Source organism: Lissotriton helveticus, chromosome 12 (genome assembly GCF_964261635.1).
Source record: "Lissotriton helveticus chromosome 12, aLisHel1.1, whole genome shotgun sequence".
Taxonomy (NCBI): domain Eukaryota; kingdom Metazoa; phylum Chordata; class Amphibia; order Caudata; family Salamandridae; genus Lissotriton; species Lissotriton helveticus.
Window position 1 is genome coordinate 895,381,018 of NC_136073.1, and position 20,735 is coordinate 895,401,752.

At 49.0% G+C, this 20,735-nt stretch overlaps 1 protein-coding gene across 1 annotated transcript in view; it reads right to left on the reverse strand.

The window, feature by feature from the left end:
- Positions 1-1,545: 1,545 nt before the first annotated feature.
- Positions 1,546-20,735, reverse strand: part of LOC144798190 (uncharacterized) — a 204,520-nt gene continuing 185,330 nt past the window's right edge. Inside the window, exon 6 of the mRNA XM_078668938.1 lies at positions 1,546-1,729. Coding sequence (XP_078525064.1) covers positions 1,546-1,729 — 184 coding nt within the window. The remainder of the gene's footprint in view (positions 1,730-20,735) is intronic.

Below are 20,735 nucleotides of genomic sequence, written 5' to 3' on the forward strand. Positions count from 1 at the left end.
CTTGCGAGCGTTAGCCACTACCAAGGAGTCCAATGGGAGCTGACCTTTGATATACGTAGGGTCTACAGGCGCAGGCCGGTATTTCCGTTAAATTCTGGGGTTCACAACCCGTGCCCTTGTGGTTTCTTTGAAAATGTCACCAGCGTGTTTAAGGACACCCTTTAGCATAGGCAACGTTTTAACTGATCTTTCTGAAGTCGAGAAAGTATCAAACAAAAAGTCTTCTTCTACCGGGTCAGCGTGCATTTCTACATCATGGTTAATGGCTGCCCTTTCAATTAATGCATTAAACGCAGCTGTATCTTCAGTAGGCGAGGTTTTGACCGTATAGGACTGAGTGTCAGGCGTGGTGTGTGGCTCACCAGGGTCAACAGGGTCAGTCCAGGGTTGAGACTCCTCTTGATCTGTGTCAATAGGATAATTAAATTCTTCCTCATTGTATCCTTCCCCTACATCCTCAGTGGTATGTGTGGGAGAATAGGTATATTCCTGTCCATAGGACTCTATAGGTTCAAAAAGAGTAGGTGAGGTGGCAGAGTCCCTCTTCTTTTTGAGTGGGATTTTGTATGACTCCATAGGATTTTCTGGAATGATCTTTCTTTTATAAATAGGGAGTCTTCCAGAATCGGAGTCGATGAATAGCTTCGACTGATTATCATAGGATGGCGCTTGGAACACAACGTCCTCTTCAATGGGCTGAGTTCTTGAGGCTACCGACAACTTCTTTGTTGTGTCGGTGCTCTTTTGTAGCTGAAACGCCTTAGGGCGCGCGGTCGGGGGCAGTCCGTACTTTATTGGTGGCGTAAGCATTGGAGACGGACTGACCTGCTTCGAGGGTGGCGCCGCCTTCGATTCGACCAACTTCGTTTTATCAGTATGTTGTTTGTGGCCATGCGTCGACTCGAGATCTTGGTGCGCAGTAGGCACTCTCTTTTGCTTCGACTTGATATGCTCTTTCGGGTCGAGTTTGGTTTTTGACTCGAAGGCCTTGACCATCAGCAGCTTGGAGACCGGAAGCTTTGGATCGAGAGTCTTCTGAGCCTTGAGTCCTTTGTCAGTGTCGCCATCTTTGGACTTGGACGTCCACGGCGTCAGTGTGACGTGCTTGACGTTAGATACAGGCTTTGGCGCTCCGATCTTCGGGCCGACACCCCCTTGTGACCCCGAGGGGTCGACGACACTCTTCAATTTGATTGGATCCGAAGTCGTCGATCCGATGACTGTGTTTAACAGTTTCGGTTTCGATTTAGCGTCTGTTGGTTTCGGTTTCGATTTCACCGCTGATTGTGGTTGATCGACCGACGGCTCCTTAGAAATATTCTTAGCCGGGCCTTGAAGCGGGGGCTATAGAATGTGGATGAAGATCTTGGCTAAGGCCTTCCGGCGATGCCTCGACATGAGCCTTGGAAGGTACAGTGTCATTACCAGGCCCCGCGACTGCGGTTGGGCCTTGCTCATCGCTTGAGTCGTCATCGACGGCTCCAATGGCTTGTGCGTCGTCTCCTACCTCGACGACGTCTTCATCATGGACGTAGTTCTTCTTCCTCATACTTCTTCTTCGTCCTCATCATAGTTTGAGTTTTGCTCTGACGCGGGATCCGACTGTCGATCAGGATCCTCTTCTTGTAGGCCTTCGTCATCTTCAGCCACGAAGATGTTCTCTGGGTCGGGCGCTGTCTTCTGCGCCGACTGTCTCGTGGCGCGTCTAAGCCGAGGTGTTTTCTTTGACCTGAATCGAGAACAGGCCATGCAGCTGGCCTCGTCGTGGTCCGGTGATAGGCATTTATTGCACACCGGGTGCACATCGATGTGAGGGTATTTTGAGTTGCAAACGGGGCATCGTTTGAACGGGCTCCGTTCCATCGTCGATCGTTGATGGGGCCTTTGGTGTCGAAAAAGGCAAGCGGCCTTCGACGTCCGGCTCGAAGAACTGGAACAAGTACGTGGCACCGAACGAAAGACAATACCGACGCCCGAAGGCCTTTTGGCCTTGTGAAAAAGTTTTTTATATCGATTCCGAACGTGAGTTAAGAAAGTACATCCGAACCCAATGGCGGAAAAAAACAATCTGAGGATGGAGAGGATGCCCATGCGCACTGTAGTCCAGGGGAGGAGCCACCTATCTCGTGATACTTCGAAGACTCTTCCAGGACAACAATGTGCAATCATCCGGACCCAACACTAGGCGGCGATCTATGCACAGATATGAATTCAGCAGCCCACATGCCTCGAACCCCTTTTTTTAACTTCTTCACCGTCTTATTTTGATGAACTGGATTCTCTCGTAGCAGCAAGGGTGTTATCGTGCATTTCTTCCTTCTGACAGGATGCCTGAGGCTGGTGGAGGCCACCAACCTGCTGTGCCAGCCCAGACTGACCCGTTGTCATTCTGTCTGTGTCAGTCAGCCGCAGACAGACTGACAAGGGGCGGGGTGGGGCTGCTCTTGTGCTCCGTGGAGGAGTGTGAGGCGGCCCTGTCAGGGAGTTGAGGCTTCTGGCAGGGGAACACTGCTGTTTGCTAGAGGTCAAAATGACGGACAAAAGGCGTCTGTAAAAGGGATCATCACGGACAATAGACGTGAGTTCCCAATTACGTACGGTCCGTGAAATTTACAGATGGTTGGTCACCCTAGCCTGCGCGGAGAACAGGGAAGGTGTGCGTGCTTGGCCGGCCAAGCAGTCATGCGCACTTAGGAGTGGGCAAACCACTCCTCCCCTGCCCTGCTCCGAGAGCAGAGCAGCCCCGCCCGCCTGCAAAGCAGCACGGAAATATAAAAGAATAACTCAAAGTTATTATCATTTTATGTTTCCTTTATTTGCACTGCGTAAAAGCAGTGGGGAGACGTTCCTCCGCCATAGTGGAGGAGCCACCACTGTCTCCCTCTGTGCACCTCACCTGCACAGACCGACCTGGAGGTCGGACTACACGTCCAAGGGCTGGCGCAGCGAGGCGTCATCGCTAAGAGAGGCCCCGGCAAGAGATTCAAGAAGCCAGCAACACAGATGCTGGGCCCGCGCCAGTGGGAAGGCCTTCAGGCAAAGTGGGAAGGCCTTGAGGCAAAGTGGGAAGGCCTCGAGGCGCCAGTGGGAAGGCCTGGAGGCACCAGTGGGAAGCCTCGAGGCACCAGGGGGAGGCCTCGAAGCGCCGGGGGAAGGCCTCGAGGCGCCAGTGGGAGGCCTGGAGGCGCCAGTGGGAAGGTGTGGAGGCGCCAGGGGGAGGCCTCGAAGCGCTGGGGGAAGGCCTCGAGGCGCCAGTGGGAGGCCTCGAGGCGCCAGAGGGAGGCCTGGAGGCGCCAGTCGAAGGTCTCGAGGCGCTTGACGCGCGGCACCTCTGGGAAGCAAACCTAACCAGGATGCCTCGCACTGTGCCCAGCATGACGAGCTGAAGGCAGAACCTCTTACCAACATCTGGACTGCCTCCGGACCAGGACACGCCCTCGTGTGTGCGTGAAAAGGCCCGAGCCCGGGTGATGGTCTTACAGCCCGGCTATCCGCGCTCACCTGCCTCACTTTCCATCACTCGGCACTTCACCCGATGGCCGCACCATCACCAGATGACGCTGCCACAGCCCTATGGCACCGGCGCCGCTACTCTCTTAAAAGAAAACCTACCAACAGTCCATCTATTCTGCTCATCCTGCCCGGAGGGCGGCCACGCGTCAACAGATAACTGCCCCCTCTTCCTGCCTCCAAATCTCCCTCCTGCCTCTTTTGGAACATTCGCGCGCGTGGCCCGGACGTCTGTTCGACAGTGAACTGCTTTCCTTCCGCCCACCTGCCCATGCACTTTCTTGGCCCCTTAACTTTGCACTGTGCCGGTCTGACCCCGGGTGTTTGCAGCTCATCCCTCCCTCGTGTCACCAGTCACCGTGAGGTTCACTGTGCAAAGCGTCTTCACAAGCTCCCTCTGCACAGCGCATTGAAACCAGGTGCAGTGCAAACCGCGCTTTATGATACAAGAATAACAGCGTGGGATGCCTTAGTATGGACACCCCAAGTATCTGTGACCTCTTCAGATCTGAGCACGAGACACTCTCAGACTCGCTGGAGCCAGCCTCAGACCCACAGCACCCCCACAAGACCCCCCACAAGGCCCCCTCTCTGGGCCGGCATCGCGCCCATCGTTAGACAGATGAAACGAGGGGTCATTTAGAATCTGAATGAAGACCCCCCCAGTGAGCCTGCAGCCTGCAGCCAGACCGGCGCCGCGGAGGGGGGACTGGCCCCTGTGTGTCTGTTCAGGTGTGAATGGCCCGGAGGTGTGGTAAATAAATAAATAATACCCTATTTTTGACTAGACTTATAGCATAACAGATAGCTCAATAAATAAGAGTCAAGATTCGAGGTAGTAGGAGTTTCTGCAGGTTTATTACAGCATAAGGACAGGATCAGGACAACCTGCATAGGAACAGAATGACAGGGCCCAGCAGGACAACTGGGGCCCAGCAGGGGAAAAGAGGCCCAGCAGCTGCTGGGGCTAGGTCTGGGATGAGCGCGCTAACATTTAATAACAAAACATTGACTTATATACATAGCGCAAACACATAGCATTACATTGCAGTAGGCGTAACAGTAGGTGGAGTAGAAGGCGTGACGCGTAGCAGTCGCGAGAGATAAGAGAAATAAGAGGTGTAACTGGGAGTTTACTTAGACATGTGATGCAAAACGTAACAGAATATGTCATAAATGGGCGGAAACATTGGAGGGGGCTACCTAAGGAGCCGGGACCTCTAACCTAATGGTGCGCGAAAACTAGCAATGACGTATTACTAGGAGAAGCTGGGGGCTACGAACTCTGTGCTAGGAGCAGAGACTGGAGTCTGGAGGGTCGGAGCGACATGTACCTAAACCCTATCTGGTATCTAATGTTTAGGGAACATGTTGATATAAACTAGAAGTCATGAGGGGAAAAGCTAACTTGATTCTAAGACTGGACCATGCATTATTCTACATGTAGTGCGTGAAGAATATTAAATGACCATTAAATACAGTATTTCTCTAACATGGAGACGAGAAGGCTAGACAATGACGGAAACTATTGATGCAGTTCAGTAGCTTAGGAATGCAGAGGAGGAGGACTGAACTGATAACTGGAACTATAACATACTTTTGGCAGACTCAGAGGCAGAGCCGGGGTGCACCGGGCACTGCAAGGCAGGAAGTAAGTGAAGGGTCGAGGATACAGGTGGGGGCTGTATCGCTCCTTAGCGAGGCTTTCAGGAGACAGGAGCTGAATCTGTGGTCCGGGCCCTTTTTGAGGCCTGGAAACGGGGACTTTATAATTGAATAACGTGCACACTGAGAAACGTGGCAACATTACTTACATAGGCCTGATATTCGTAGTATTCACGAGGACTGGAAACTAACATACTAGAGGTGGACACAACTGTAATTGCGTCTTTAATCAGAAATGGGGAATAACATATGCATATTGATCATGCACACATAACATATGATGGATGAGGCGTAGGGACACAGAACATGGCAAAATTTACTTTTCCACATTCCCTCCTTGTCACTACGTTTTCATCAGGAAACATCAATATTCATGATACCGTCTATCATTTCATACAGTACCATTTGCTCGTCTCGAATTGTCTTGGAACGGGATTTAGAACGGGGCTTGGGACTGGGAATACAAGAGGTAGCACACATGCTGCAAATCGCAGGGCCACATTGTATACAGAGGCAGCAGCTAAATATGATCGCTACTGCAATACCTAGAAAAGACAGGACTTTCCATCCCCATGCGGAAATTATATTCCAGAACCAACCGGACCATGTCCAGGTGCCTGGGTCTTGGTGTAACAGATGGGCAATTTTATGGAGTCTGGTTATAGCTGAATAAACAGACGGCGCGTTATTAGGAATGAAAATACAACAACTGGATCCGAGAATTCTACAGGCCCCGCCCCTATCGGCCAGTATGACGTCAAGGACGAGACGATTCTGTAAAACGACAATTCTCATAAAGGATTGCTCTTCAGTTAAGTTACCTAGAGCGGAGGCAGTCTCATCTACTACTGCTTCAAGGGTTCTTGTTAACCTACGGATAAGCTTACTATTTACAACTGTGCCTAAATAAGGAAAAACACCTTTATCTATATCAATGAATTGCTCTGCGGCAGTTTCAGTATAATCGACAATCGGGAGATTTCTCTTGTGTCTAGTGTGTACTAAGAAAGAATTCCTATGATAGTCAGGTGGGGCTAGAAAAACAGGTGGCAGTAGGAAAGCAATGTAACAGGTTCCCTCCCAATCGAGGGGCAGACGGACATATGCAGTTTGACCACAAATAAAATAAGAATGACGTGAAGCTTTGAAAATAGATTTCCCACTGTCACTATACTGGATAACAGTAGTACATTCACTATGACCTATATGTACAGAACCATAACTACGGACACATAATTCGCCTTTGACTGGTAGTACTGAAATAGCGGGTGAGTCTGGAGTAGTATCAGACTGAACATTCAGAACCATGAAATTCGACGAATAATTTCCTAAATTATATACTTCATTTTCTAAATCTAAACCTGTTCTGTGGGGGAGACCTTGCTTGTCTGGGAAACATGTACTGTTAAGAAAAGACATATCTGTTGAGGATGACGTTAACGTGGACCATGCTCCACACGAACCATTGTGTGAGAATGGATAAGGAAAGAGTGGCAGAACTCCCTTCGGTGTCTGGAAAGGGGGGAGTCGACCACACACCCAACAATTTGTGGCATTGCTGGTCTGGTGTGAATAATGTAACATACGGATAAATGTGTTATTACGCATAGCGAGGCGGTATGAATATTCGTGAGGAGGCAGATCACTAAACGTGTGCTCTACTGTAGCATGAGCAGACATATTTACATGAGGAACTGAAAAACACAGATAGAAAGCATAGCTGGTGCAGGAAATCATTATGCTGATGAATAATACGAAACTCAGAAAAACGATACATTTGATTGAGCTTTGACTGACTCTCTCACTATGGGGGTCTATTTTATACATGTCAGAAACAGTCTAACCGTTTCACCTAGGGGAGGACTTATACAATCAAACTGGCTGACTTATTAGACCTGAGCTTTAACTTATACTCCTGTTGCGGAGTTTTCTCTAACAAGGGAGGGGTTGTAATAATGTCTTGTGCGGGACAGTCCTTTAAAACAATGTTCTGGCAATCCTTCGAATCCTGGGAAACGTTCTTGGAAATGTTTTTGAAGACTGGTTTCGATCCTTTGAAAAGTTTTACATGAGAAAGGTGGACCCACCCCTTCCTGCCTTCCAACTTGACGGCAGTTCGGGTGGTCAAGAGGACCTGACGTGGCTCCTTCCAACGTGGTTCCAGCGGACTTGATCTGTCAAAATTTCTGATCATCACAAGGGAGCCTGGAACGATCTCGTGCGGTGCCACCTCGGTATTGTCTGGAAATGCGGCGGCAACCTGTGAACGACATGAGTTGAGGGCAGACATCAAGGAAGCTAGGTAATCTGTCAGCATATTACATGAAACATCGGTAATACTTCGGGGTCTAGGAGTACCCCACATATTAGGGGGGCGGCCGAATACGACCTCATACGGGGACAGACCTGATCTGGAATGTGCGACCATACGCATGTAAAACAGAGCGACTGGCAAAGCTACTAACCAGTCCACACCCTTGTCTTTACATACTTTTGCTATACGGATTTTCAGAGTCTGATTATGCCTTTCGACTAGTCCAGCTGCTTCTGGATGGCGTACACAATGGAACTTCCACTGGTACCCTAACAAAAGGGAAACGTGTTTCATGAGTTCAGATGAGAATGGCTGGCCGTTATCAGAATATACGACTCTAGGGAGTCCATATCTAGGGAAGAATTCACGAACCAACTGCTTGGCAGTGGTCGCGGCTGTGTAATCTGGGACTGGATATGCTTCTGTCCACCTGGACAAAGCGCATACAACTACAAGGACATACTTGAAACCTCGACATCGCTCCATTTGAATATAATCCATCTGGAGGACCTCAAAAGGGTGGTCAGGGGGCTGGAAACCACCTTGTTCCACCGGAACACTTTTACCTGGATTAAACTGACAACATATCATACAGGTACGGACTTTCTGCTTGGCTGCAGCTCGTAAATGCTTGTTGAACCAAATGGTCTGGATACTGTCTAACATAGCTTTTTCTCCTAAATGTGCTGGACTATGTGCGGTATTGATAATGACTTGAACCATAGAATCGGGGAGAAACCATGTGGCTCTACCCTTCGTTACCCATCCCTGATCTGTCTGGACCCCTCCTTGTACAGACCATTTCTTGATTTCATCGGGAGTAGCATGTGACTGGATATCTATGACATCTTGAGTAGGGTCCTTAACTGTCATGCATGTAATCGGATCTGGAGTATGTGTCATATTAACTGGAATGTCTGGAGTCTGTGCTGTAAGCTTGGCTGTGCGGTCTGCTAAATCATTACCTTGGGAAATAATGTCAGTGACTTTCGTATGTGCTTTGCACTTCATGATAGCAATAGATGTCGGTAAATGTATGGCATCTAACAGGGCTTGAATAAGGAGACCATGCTGAATCTTGGTTCCATGAGAAGTCATAAAACCTCTCTCCTGCCAGAGCACTCCGAAGTCGTGTACAACTCCGAATGCGTAACGTGAATCTGTGTAAACATTAACCTTCAGGTTCTTGGCATGTATACAGGCTTGTGTCAGAGCGACTAGCTCTGCTGCTTGAGCGGACAGGGTATCAATACGGTGTGTTTCAATAACTTCAGTGTCAGTAGTCACTGCATACGCGGCGACTAGTTCTCCTGTACTAGTTCTCATACATGAACCATCCACATAAAGTGTCAGGTCAGGATCTGGTAACGGAATGTCTGTCAGGTCTTGTCTTGGCTTTGTCGTAATGTTAACTACTTCCACACAATCATGTGTGTCTGGATTTGAACTAACTGATGGTAACAGTGTAGCAGGATTCAGGACGTTGCAGCGTCTAATTTCTATGTGTGGCTGGAACAGTGTCAATTCATAACCTGTTAAACGTGCAATTGTCAAGTGCTGAGTTTGTGTTCGGTTTAAAAGAACTTCTACTGAATGTGGAACTTGTACTGTCAGGGAATGTCCTAAAACTATAGAATCACTTTGTCTGATAGCTAGTGCTGTGGCTGCAACTGACTTGAGGCACGCAGGCAACGCCTGGGCGACTGGATCTAATGTGCTCGAAAAATAAGCACAGGGCTTGTATTGACCTGCTTGATCTTGTGTGAGAACAGACAATGCTGTACCTTCGCGTTCAGTAACGAAAAGTGTAAAAGGCTTACTGTAGTTCGGTGTAGCTAGAACTGGAGCTTGACATAGGGCTTTCTTTAACTCGTTGAAACTAAGTGTATGGTCAGATGTCCAAGGGAGGACAGTCGATACGGCTGCCTCCTGTGTCGTTAACTGTATCAGTGGCTTGGCTAGGAATGCATACTGGGGAATCCATTGTCTACAATAAGAAGTAAGGCCGATAAAAGCACGTACCTCCTTCTGGGTTCTGGGCTGGGGAAGACTCGCTATTAACTGGATACGGTCGGGTGTCAACTGCCTACCCCTCTTGGACAGCAAGTGTCCTAAGTATACCACTTGCTGGACACAGAATTGAAGCTTCGAAGGTGACACCTTGTGCCCCATCTCGGCTAGAAAATACAGAACTGTAAGGGATGCTCGCTCGCAGTCACGTTCAGAACGGGCCGTGATCAGTAGATCATCGACATACTGGAGTAGGGCAGTGTCAGTTGGCATGTGAATGTTGTCTAGTTGTCTCTTGAGTGCTTGACTGTAAATACTAGGGCTTTCTGTGAAACCTTGAGGAGCGCGTGTAAACATATAGCTCCTTCCATTTAAACAGAATCCGAAAAGAAACTGGCTATCTGGATGAATTGGAACACTAAAAAATGCATTCTTGAGGTCAATAACAGTGAAAAACATGGCTTCGGAATCAATGGCTGTTAACAGGGAAGAAATATCTGGAACAACTGGGTACTGAGGAATAATACATTTATTAAGCTCTCGTAAATCAATCACTAATCGATATACTGGGGGTGCATTTGGATCAGTACGTTTCATGACTGGAATGATCGGAGAATTACACACGTTGGAGTCAGTTTCTACAACTACTCCTTGAGCCATGAGCTCGTCAATAATTTTGGATAAGGCTGCTACAGCCTCAGGTGGCAATCTGTACTGCCTGATTCGTGGTAACACTACACCTGGTTTGAGAGTCACACGATAGGGTGTGATTTGCATGTAACCTACATCAGTTGGACCTTGCGCCCATAAATGCTGCGGAACATTAGACAATCTTGAATCAAAATCTCGTAATACATAGTGACCCTTAAAGTCACGTAGGAACAGACGTATTCCCTCTGGGGAACAGCAAATAACTGCACCTAATTCTTTCAGTGTCTTAATACCTAATAGATTTTCTGGACATGACTTAGTAAGTAACAGATCAGTAGTACGGGACAATGGACCTACTTCTAGAGTAACTGGCTTAGATATTTCATTAACTATGGGTTTTCCTGAAAATCCAAGGGAAACATTTCTTGAGCCTGAGAGCGGAGCCCCTGGAACTTCGGCGTGACTAATTGTGGTCCTACTTGCCCCTGTATCGATCAAAAACTTTCTGTCTTTCCCTAATACTTGACTATGAACATAGGGACCTTCTTGGTCTACAGGTATCTCGATGAGAGGCAAGCCTACCTCCCTCTCTAGGCTGTTTCATGAATATGACTGGTACTCTGGATACTCGGACTGTGCATACTGGTACATCTGCGATGTAACGTGCTGTGTTGCAGCAATAGGCTGCGGTACTGTAACTGTCTGTAGTGCATTCTGTGACTGAGGAGTCTGTGAAACTTGTTCTTGTCTCGGCGGACGTGGTCTTTCTTTAGTCTTACCAGTAGCTATGTTGTGTTTCAGAACTGCACACTCGTTTATAAAATGACCTGGCTGTTTACAATAATTGCAGTTCCCTTTAACGGGAGCTGCAGGATGACTGGCTTGATTCGGACCTCTCTTCTGACTGTCTTGAGGAATAGACTGTGCAACTAGCACTTTCATTTTCGTGTCTTTCATACGTTTTCTTTCGTGTTCTTGCTCTTCTCTAATTCTATTCTGGTGATACTGAAGCATCTGGAGCATCTGGGACGGAGTATTTGCTTGCCAGGTGCTTTCGACTTTCAAAACTCGGTTTTTAATTTGTGGACTTGAATTCTCGACTAATTTGGTAACGAAAAGATGAGGGTATGACTCACTACTTGTCTTGAGACCACTGTTAATACTGAAACATTTCTCAAATCTAGAATAAAAATCACTAATGTCTTCATCTTGTTTCTGTTTACAGGCTGAGATTGCATCCCAGTCTTCTTTCCTAGTTGTCAATAATCTGGGTAAAACTTGAATCAATAATTCTGGTAATTCTTTACATTTATCTCCAAGACCGGTACCTGGTACTCGTGCCTTGTCTTCAGCTTCTAGAGCTGCCCAATCGATCTTTTTCTCTCCCACCTCCCATTCTTTTTCCTTTAACTTTTCATACACCCCTGCGGGTAGCAGGACCTTTAACATTTTAATGATATCTGGGTAAGTGTATTCTCCCATACGGAGCATGTCTTTTAATTCTCTATGGAATCCCGCTGGATCTTTGTCATGACTGGGAATTAATTTCTTCATTTCAAGAAGTTCCATCTTTGATATCGGAGTGTATACAAACACTCGTTGCATTACGCCACCCGCCCCTTGGACTGGGTGGACTTCTCGTAGCGGATTCTGTCTGTCTATGTAGAATGGTTTACTTTCTGGGGGTGAGACATGAACAAAATGCGGGTTCAGGAACGTTCTATACTTGTGGCGCTGTTCTAGAATGACACTAATTAAATCGGTACCTAGACCTCTCCATCTGTACTGGAGTAACTCGTTCAGGATATCGTGCAACGGGCCTGGATCAGAATGTTGACCCTCATACAGGGTAATGAGGTGCTGGATCATATACATACCCACCAGTCGTTGCTCGGCTGGGGGCAATTTCAGAAACATTTGTGCCACTATTTCGTCTGGAAAAGTGGTAGAATCAGTAATCCATCGGACTGCTGATCGGGCTAGTTCTTGTTCATGCATAGTACTTAGTTCACTGTAACCGACTCGTGATTTCAGAATGTGATCGGTAGCTTGAAATACTTGTTCTAGGGAACCTTGTTCTGGTGCTAGATGTTGAAAAATGGACTTGGGTTCTAGACGTAAATGGCGATCTGGAAATCTGGATTTTCCTACATACGCTATTCTGGCGGGATTCTCGTTCTCTTCCTCTTCAGGATCAGAGATACTTTCTTTCTCGCTTACTTGTGCTGCTTTACGCTGTTCGTGTAACCTTATTATTTCTTTACGAATTTTCTTGTACATACTTTCCATGGCACTAATGGTCTTGTGCTTACCCTCGGCTATATTATCACTCCACCTTGTTAAGATTCTCATTTCGGCGGGATCTTTAGACGGATAATCTTGTTCTCTTATTAGACAATTGATCAGGAACTTTAATATCATGAGCTGAATCTCGGCTTTCCTTTGAGACATAATCTCGCCAATACTTTCTGGATCATCCCCTGTACGGATGAAACGATATATTCTGTCTAGATCTTCTTTCATATTTGGTAAGGTGACTAGATACTCGGTCACCCTTCTTACGCGTACGGAATATAAAACCATATTATACTCGCCTGGGACTGTGTCATAGACACATTCGTTAAGGGCTTGCCTGATTTCTGTAACAGACTTATTACTTTTAGGAGTACGCTGTGATGCTTGAACATGTAATTCGAGTGCTGATAAACGCTTGTGTGGCGGCGGGGTTTGAGGAGGACCTCCTCCTGCGGCCCCTATACTAGAATCGTCGACTGACATTCTTCGTGCTTGCAGGGTCGGTAATTGTAACGTGGGCTGAACTTGTATGGCAGGCTGACCCGGGGGTACCGTAACAGGTACTCCGGTGTCTGGAGGAACGGGAAGTGCCTGATTTACAGGGACAGGTGGAGCGCGAACTGGATTTGCATATTCTGGAACTGTGTCGTCCAAATAGGACGAAATAAAAATATCAGCTGCGGTCGGTTTGTGACGTAGCTTGGTCGGAACTAATGGTGGCGGGAAATTACTGGGTGCCTCTGGGGTCGCCTTTGGCAAACCTTCGGCAAGGAGAGGATACATACCCTTAATAAGGGCATGCCTCTGTCTGTCTGACTGTTCGACTTTGACTTGTTCACCTATCTCGATTAATTCTCTTTCTTGGGCTCGTTCTTGGGATTCTCTACTTAACTCTGACTTTCTGACTTCCTTTTCCGTTCTTCTATGCGCTTCCTTACGCCATAACTCGATGGCATCTTTCTGTGACTGTCTGGCTTTCTTTTTCCATAATACTTCTTCTACTCGCATGATACATTCGGCATCCCATGTACCCGATACGGGCCATCTATACTTTTCTTCTAACTGTTTGGTATACTCTACCCATAAATCTAGATACAATATGGCGCTTATGCCATGTTTCTGATACATAAAGTGACCTGGACTGTCCCTAGGCGGAACAGGAACTGCTGCTTCCAGCAGACCCTTTCTAGTTTTTAACTGACGTAGCTTGGAAAAGAGCGGCATTCTAAACTTGAATCGGAACACAATACAATACACGAAAAACAATAACAATTGGGAAAACAATTCAGGCATACCACGACATTGGAAATACATTAAACAACATTATAAATAACAGTTCGAACAGAATACTACCTGAAAATACTGAAAACAGAAACAGAACAGAATTCTCGAGAACGGAACAGACTAGAGTTACTGGATGCACTGCTGTAACAGTACGGAACATACCGGTCCCATAAAGGAACGCATCAAGACCCGTATCCACCTAGGTGAACACTTCGTTTGTGGGCTTGGGTACCACCAACCCACGGACCAGGAGTCAATTTAGACTGACCCTGTCTAGACACTACCCCAGCAATGGTACTCACCGGGCAGCACGGAACGGAAAGCCTCGGACGGGACTGGACTACGACGGACTTCGGACTTCGGACTTCAGTTACGGGTGGGCCTCCGGATACCTCGGACCTTGGACTCTCGGCTTGGGCTCTGGTTGGGACTCGCCGCGTTCCTCCACCGTCTCGTTCGGATGCTGGACCGCCTCCTCCGTCTCCTCCGTGGGCCTGAGGGATACTTGAAGCAGAAATATCTGCACTTGGCCAGTATGGTTCCGTCACGACTGCAGAGGGTCAGGGGGTCGGCGTGGCTTCACCGACGCGTGGGGAAAGGGCAAGTCCCTGTTCGGGCGCCATTATGTGGTAAATAAATAAATAATACCCTATTTTTGACTAGACTTATAGCATAACAGATAGCTCAATAAATAAGAGTCAAGATTCGAGGTAGTAGGAGTTTCTGCAGGTTTATTACAGCATAAGGACAGGATCAGGACAACCTGCATAGGAACAGAATGACAGGGCCCAGCAGGACAACTGGGGCCCAGCAGGGGAAAAGAGGCCCAGCAGCTGCTGGGGCTAGATCTGGGATGAGCGCGCTAACATTTAATAACAAAACATTGACTTATATACATAGCGCAAACACATAGCATTACATTGCAGTAGGCGTAACAGTAGGTGGAGTAGAAGGCGTGACGCGTAGCAGTCGCGAGAGATAAGAGAAATAAGAGGTGTAACTGGGAGTTTACTTAGACATGTGATGCAAAACGTAACAGAATATGTCATGAATGGGCGGAAACATTGGAGGGGGCTACCTAAGGAGCCGGGACCTCTAACCTAATGGTGCGCGAAAACTAGCAATGACGTATTACTAGGAGAAGCTGGGGGCTACGAACTCTGTGCTAGGAGCAGAGACTGGAGTCTGGAGGGTCGGAGCGACATGTACCTAAACCCTATCTGGTATCTAATGTTTAGGGAACATGTTGATATAAACTAGAAGTCATGAGGGGAAAAGCTAACTTGATTCTAAGACTGGACCATGCATTATTCTACATGTAGTGCGTGAAGAATATTAAATGACCATTAAATACAGTATTTCTCTAACATGGAGACGAGAAGGCTAGACAATGACGGAAACTATTGATGCAGTTCAGTAGCTTAGGAATGCAGAGGAGGAGGACTGAACTGATAACTGGAACTATAACATACTTTTGGCAGACTCAGAGGCAGAGCCGGGGTGCACCGGGCACTGCAAGGCAGGAAGTAAGTGAAGGGTCGAGGATACAGGTGGGGGCTGTATCGCTCCTTAGCGAGGCTTTCAGGAGACAGGAGCTGAATCTGTGGTCCGGGCCCTTTTTGAGGCCTGGAAACGGGGACTTTATAATTGAATAACGTGCACACTGAGAAACGTGGCAACATTACTTACATAGGCCTGATATTCGTAGTATTCACGAGGACTGGAAACTAACATACTAGAGGTGGACACAACTGTAATTGCGTCTTTAATCAGAAATGGGGAATAACATATGCATATTGATCATGCACACATAACATATGATGGATGAGGCGTAGGGACACAGAACATGGCAAAATTTACTTTTCCACAGAGGGGTGCGTGAACCCTGGGGGGTGAATGGTGCAGGGGGTGAATGAGCCTGGAGTCCGCGTGGGGGAGGGGAGGCGCTATGCCATTCCTGCTGCTGCTGGAATCAACTCCACACATTGCCGACAACATTGAAGGGTGAAAGAAGACATTAAAACATGCAGCTACCTTCCCCGTCACACCCCACGGCAGGAAAGACATGCCCCCATCCACTGGTACCCCCCCCCCAGGTACCCCTTACTTCGTCTGTCCTTCCCTGGCACACACCCCTCTTCAAGCCCCCTTGCTCCTCTGTCCTTCCCTGGTACCCTCTTCAGGGCTCTCTTACTCCTTCTGCCCTCCCCTGGCACCCCCTTTTCAGGGCTCCCTTGTCCTTCTATGACACCCCCTTTCAGGGCTCCCTTACTCCCTCTTTCCTTCCCTGGCACCCCCCCTATTCAGACCTCCCTTGCTTCTCTGTCCTGCCCTGGCACCCCCTCTTCAAGGACCCCTTTTTAGGTCTCGGCCTGACCCAGCGCATGCGCTAGTTTGGCCGAGACATTTAGTAGCTGCTTTGAAAAGTGCTACTTTCCTGGCGACCAGCTTACTATCACGAGCACAAGCACGCGCGTGATGTGCACAGCTACCATTGTGCACAGCTGCCATTTGGGTTCTTTTATTGCGCGTGTGTGAAGGCCCTCCCTTACCACGCGCACTTAGGCGACCAGCTTACTATCAAGCGCGCGTGTGATGTGCACAGCTGCCATCATGCACAGCTGCCTTTTGGCTTCTTTTATTGCGCGTGTGAAGGCCCTCCCTTACCAGGGCATGCCTCGCTTCAATGCCCGCGTGTTGCCAAACCTCTTTGTTGAACTCCTAAGGACTCACGGGCTGCCTTTACGACACATAAATGATAGCTGCCTAATGAATCAACATTACAGATCTGTAAAAATCCATAGCGCCCAAGTGAGCTTCGTCGAAGTTTTTATGCCGTGTTTTCACAGAATACGTTCTATTGGCATTGGTTACACCCAGTTGATCCTTTCCCTCACCAAAGACCCCAACACCGCCAAAACCAATCTTCACGAAGGCATGAAAGAAGTAGCCGTATGGATGAAAAACAGCCGCCTAAAACTTAACTCAGACAAAACGGAAGTGCTCATCCTTGGATCATCCCCCTCTGCCTGGGACGACTCATGGTGGCCTTCGGACCTGGGCTCAGCACCTACGCCCACAGACCACGCACGTAACCTTGGCTTCATCCTAGACTCCTCACTCTCGATGACCAAACAAGTCAACGCCGTCTCATCCTCCTGCTTCAACGTTCTTCGTATGCTCAAAAAAATCTTCCACTGGATCCCCGCCGAGACTAGAAAGACTGTCACTCACGCACTGGTTACGAGTCGACTAGACTACGGAAACACCCTTTACGCCGGAATTACAGCCAAATTACAGAAAAACCTCCAACGCATCCAAAACGCATCAGCAAGACTCATTTTGGACATCCCTCGCCAAGATCACATTACCAGCCACCTGAAAGACCTCCACTGGCTTCCCGTCAACAAGAGAATAACATTCCGTCTCCTCACCCACGCACACAAGGCCCTCTACAAACTAGGGCCCGAATGCCTCAACACTCGACTATCCTTCTACACACCCACCCGCCAACTAAGATCCTCCAATCAAGGCCTCGCCGCAGTTCAGCGTATCCAAAGATCCACCATGGGAGGCAGATCCTTCTCCTACTTGGCGGCCAAGACCTGGAACTCCCTCCCCACTCACCTCCGCCTTACACAAAAACACATCTCCTTCAGAAAAGAACTTAAAACCTGGCTATTCGATAAATAATGAACCCCCTCCCCAAGCGCCTTGAGACCCTCTGGGTGAGTAGTGCGCTATATAAACTCCTGAACTTGAACTTGAAATTGTTACGTTAATGCTAACCAGAGTACTGCTCAGGCATGAACACTGTCAATTAAACAAACGTGGTGTTCACAGTTTCACTTTTGCCCGACGCACCCATTCTAGTGTTTCCTGCCATCAGCAAGTTTAAAAGCTCGACACAGAGGCAGGTTATAGACTCCCCATTGCAATGCATTTGAACTAAGCAATGGATTTGAAGGTACGGGCATTTCAAAAATACATTGTTAAAGGCCAAATTCAGTCCCTCAAACTTGTGATTGCAGTGAAGTTTTTTTTCACAGACCGCATTCTCGGTCTTTCCCTCCTGCTACATGACAAGCACAATCCGAGGGTTCCTGATTGTTCTTAGTAGCAGTCGCATCACACCCGAGAAATGTTTTCTTGAGTTATTTTAAAGGTTTTTTGGGTTTCTGCGCGGATAAAGAGTTGTTGATGATCGGCTTCTGATCTCTCTACTGCTGACCCTGCTTTCGGGGAGCTGCAGGAGGCCCCCTTGGCACCATCAGCCACCAGCCTGAAGTCAAGGGGTCGGCGGCCGAGTCCATGATTTGTGTCCACGCCTGCCTTCGCCACACTAACTCTACCTGCTGTGAGGTGGGTGCGAACTGGAGGGCCGGATAGAAGGTAGTTCTACTTCAGAAGAAGAAAAAAGTAGGGATACCTTGTTGTAAATGTTACTGTTTGTTACCATTTTCGTAACCTTGCTGCTTGATGCAGTGAGCCACATACAAAGGCAATGTATACAAATAAAAAAAAGTAGGATCCATCTGGGGCCAGCCGGAGCCACCTGTAACTGGTTAGCTGACATTTTACCAGTACACTGGTTTGCGCCAGAATGTTTGCTAAAGCTGACCTGATCTGACCTTGCCCTCTGACCTTCTGGGGGGTGGCACTGAAATCCCTGCATGCCTGCATATTGGCAGAATTATTTGTGCCCGCTCTGCGCGCTCGTAAACCGGCGAGTATTGCTCGTCCATTAAACCCGTTTGCTGCTTCGAACATTCCGCGCCAGTGCAGAACGTTCTATTGAGTGCACGGGGCCGCGTCGGCCAATGGTCGTGCACAGCACTATCGAGGTAGTGCTTGCGACGGCCATTGGCCTCGTTCGGGGGGGGGGGGGGCGAGTGTGTGCCCGTGTGTGTCAGCGCGGCTGCTTGCTCAGCACAGCGGATGCCTGGACTAGGCCACTGCCCTGTTAATGTTTTAGTGAGTGTTGTGATGCTCACTGAGGAGGGCCGCGGCCTGACTGACCTTCAGTAAGCATGCTATCGGATTTAAAAGAATGGAGGTGCGCATTCGTTCTTGAGGATCAGTTCTGCCAGACAGAGGCAGGGCGCAGAGAACTGCTTTGTCATCGTCCATCGCGGTCTGGGACGCACCTTTCGGTTGGATACAGGACAGTGAAACGGATGGCAATAGAGTAGGTGTGCTGCTGGGGGTAAACATCCTTTACAACAAAACTTTTACCCCGCAGTACCTTTACAACACAGGAATTACAACGCAAGTTGTTACAACGACTTGCGATGGAGGGCGCTGTAGGATAGGGAATAGTTTAATTTACTATCCAAAACCTTCCCTACTATCCACGGTGTTGGACAGGCCACGTGTAAGGCTTGCTCCCTCCCCGCACGACCAGGCCCGAGCCCCGCTCCTCAGGCGTTACACGCAACAACAACCCGTTTCCCGTCTCCTATAGGGCCCCTGCCCCTGAACATCTCCACATAGTGGGCCCGATTCCCTACCGGCCCTCTCGCCCGGCCTGGGCGCCATCTTGGACACGGCACCACGAGGCCGCGTGGCCTCCGATCAACCCTAACCCTGGGCCTGGCCAGGCCCCGACATCCCGGCACCACCATCCACCCAGGAGGTGAGCGGACTACTTGGCAGGTCAATGAGAGAAAGAGGTGTCGATGGCTCTCCCCCGCCAGGTGCCGATCGCCCCCAGCTCCCCCAGGCGCTGGCTCCACCCCACTGCTGGGTGTCTGGACTCCCTCATCCCGGACCTCCCGACCTCCCAGTGCGAGGGTCCGGACATCAAAGGGCGCCAGACCTATAACTGGCGCAGCTCCAGAGCAGGAAGGCAGTTGTATCCTGGAGTCGAGAGACGCAGTGAAGAACTCATCCTTGACGGACTGCTGGCGCTGCCGTAGCCCTGCCTTGCGAACTACCGATCTGCCTGCTGGCGCTGCCGCGGCTCTCTGCACCCATCTTCATCGGGACCTGCTGGCTCCGCCGCGGACCGTCACTACCTTCAACCATCCCGGGACCTGCTGGCTCCGCCGCGGCCCGATCATCTAGAACGCCGAGCTCGAGGATTGTGAGCTAATTCATCTACCACCACATCCCCCAGAGTGGTAACGAGACTGTCCCGCTACCCCCCTTACCCAACCAAGAGACTAGAATAGAGGGGACCCCGGAGTCCAGACCTCCTTGTACCACCTCACCGTACTTAAAGAATTGCTTATAAAGTAACGTTGAACCTTATCCTTGTGTGGTGTACGTCAGTGGGGGGGAAGTTATTTGTCTGTACGATTACTGGAGACGGATCTCCCCGGAGACCTCTCCCCTTATCCTCGGCCGACCCTCCCGGTCCGTCTAACATTGGTGGCCAGCGACGGGATCCGAATCAACGCGTAATCGTACAGAGAGTAGCTCACCCCACGACAAAACCACAATGTCAACCAAAGAAAGCGGATCCACCGAAAAATTCCAGATGGAGAAATTGGAAGAATACAGCCATCGTGAGTTGAAACAATTCTGCATTGAACTAGGTATCACTACCACCGGTCTGAATACTAAAGACGATTTCAAGCACGCCATTGAGTCATGGGCAGAAACCGGGGCCGTCAGACCCCCGGACCAAAATCTCGCAACAGCAGAGAAAGACACCACGGCTCCCGAGGAGCGAAGAACGGGTCTCTCGCAAGAGGAGATCCAAGAACGAGAAAGAAACCGACTACATGAGCTAGAGATGGCCCGGCTCAAAATGGATGGCGAACTCAAATTAGCCGAACAAAAACTAAATCTGGAACATCTGCGGCTCCGAGAAGAACGGGAAGAGAAACAGAGACAAAGAGAGCTTGAAGAGAAGAGACTGGCGTACGAACACGAACGCAAACTAGCTGAGATAGACTTACGCAAGCAGAACAAAGAATTAGGAGTGCCCGAGCAACCGCGCCCCCCGGGGGTGACAGAAAGGAAGGTACACATCCCCAAGGATGTCGTTCGAGAATATTTC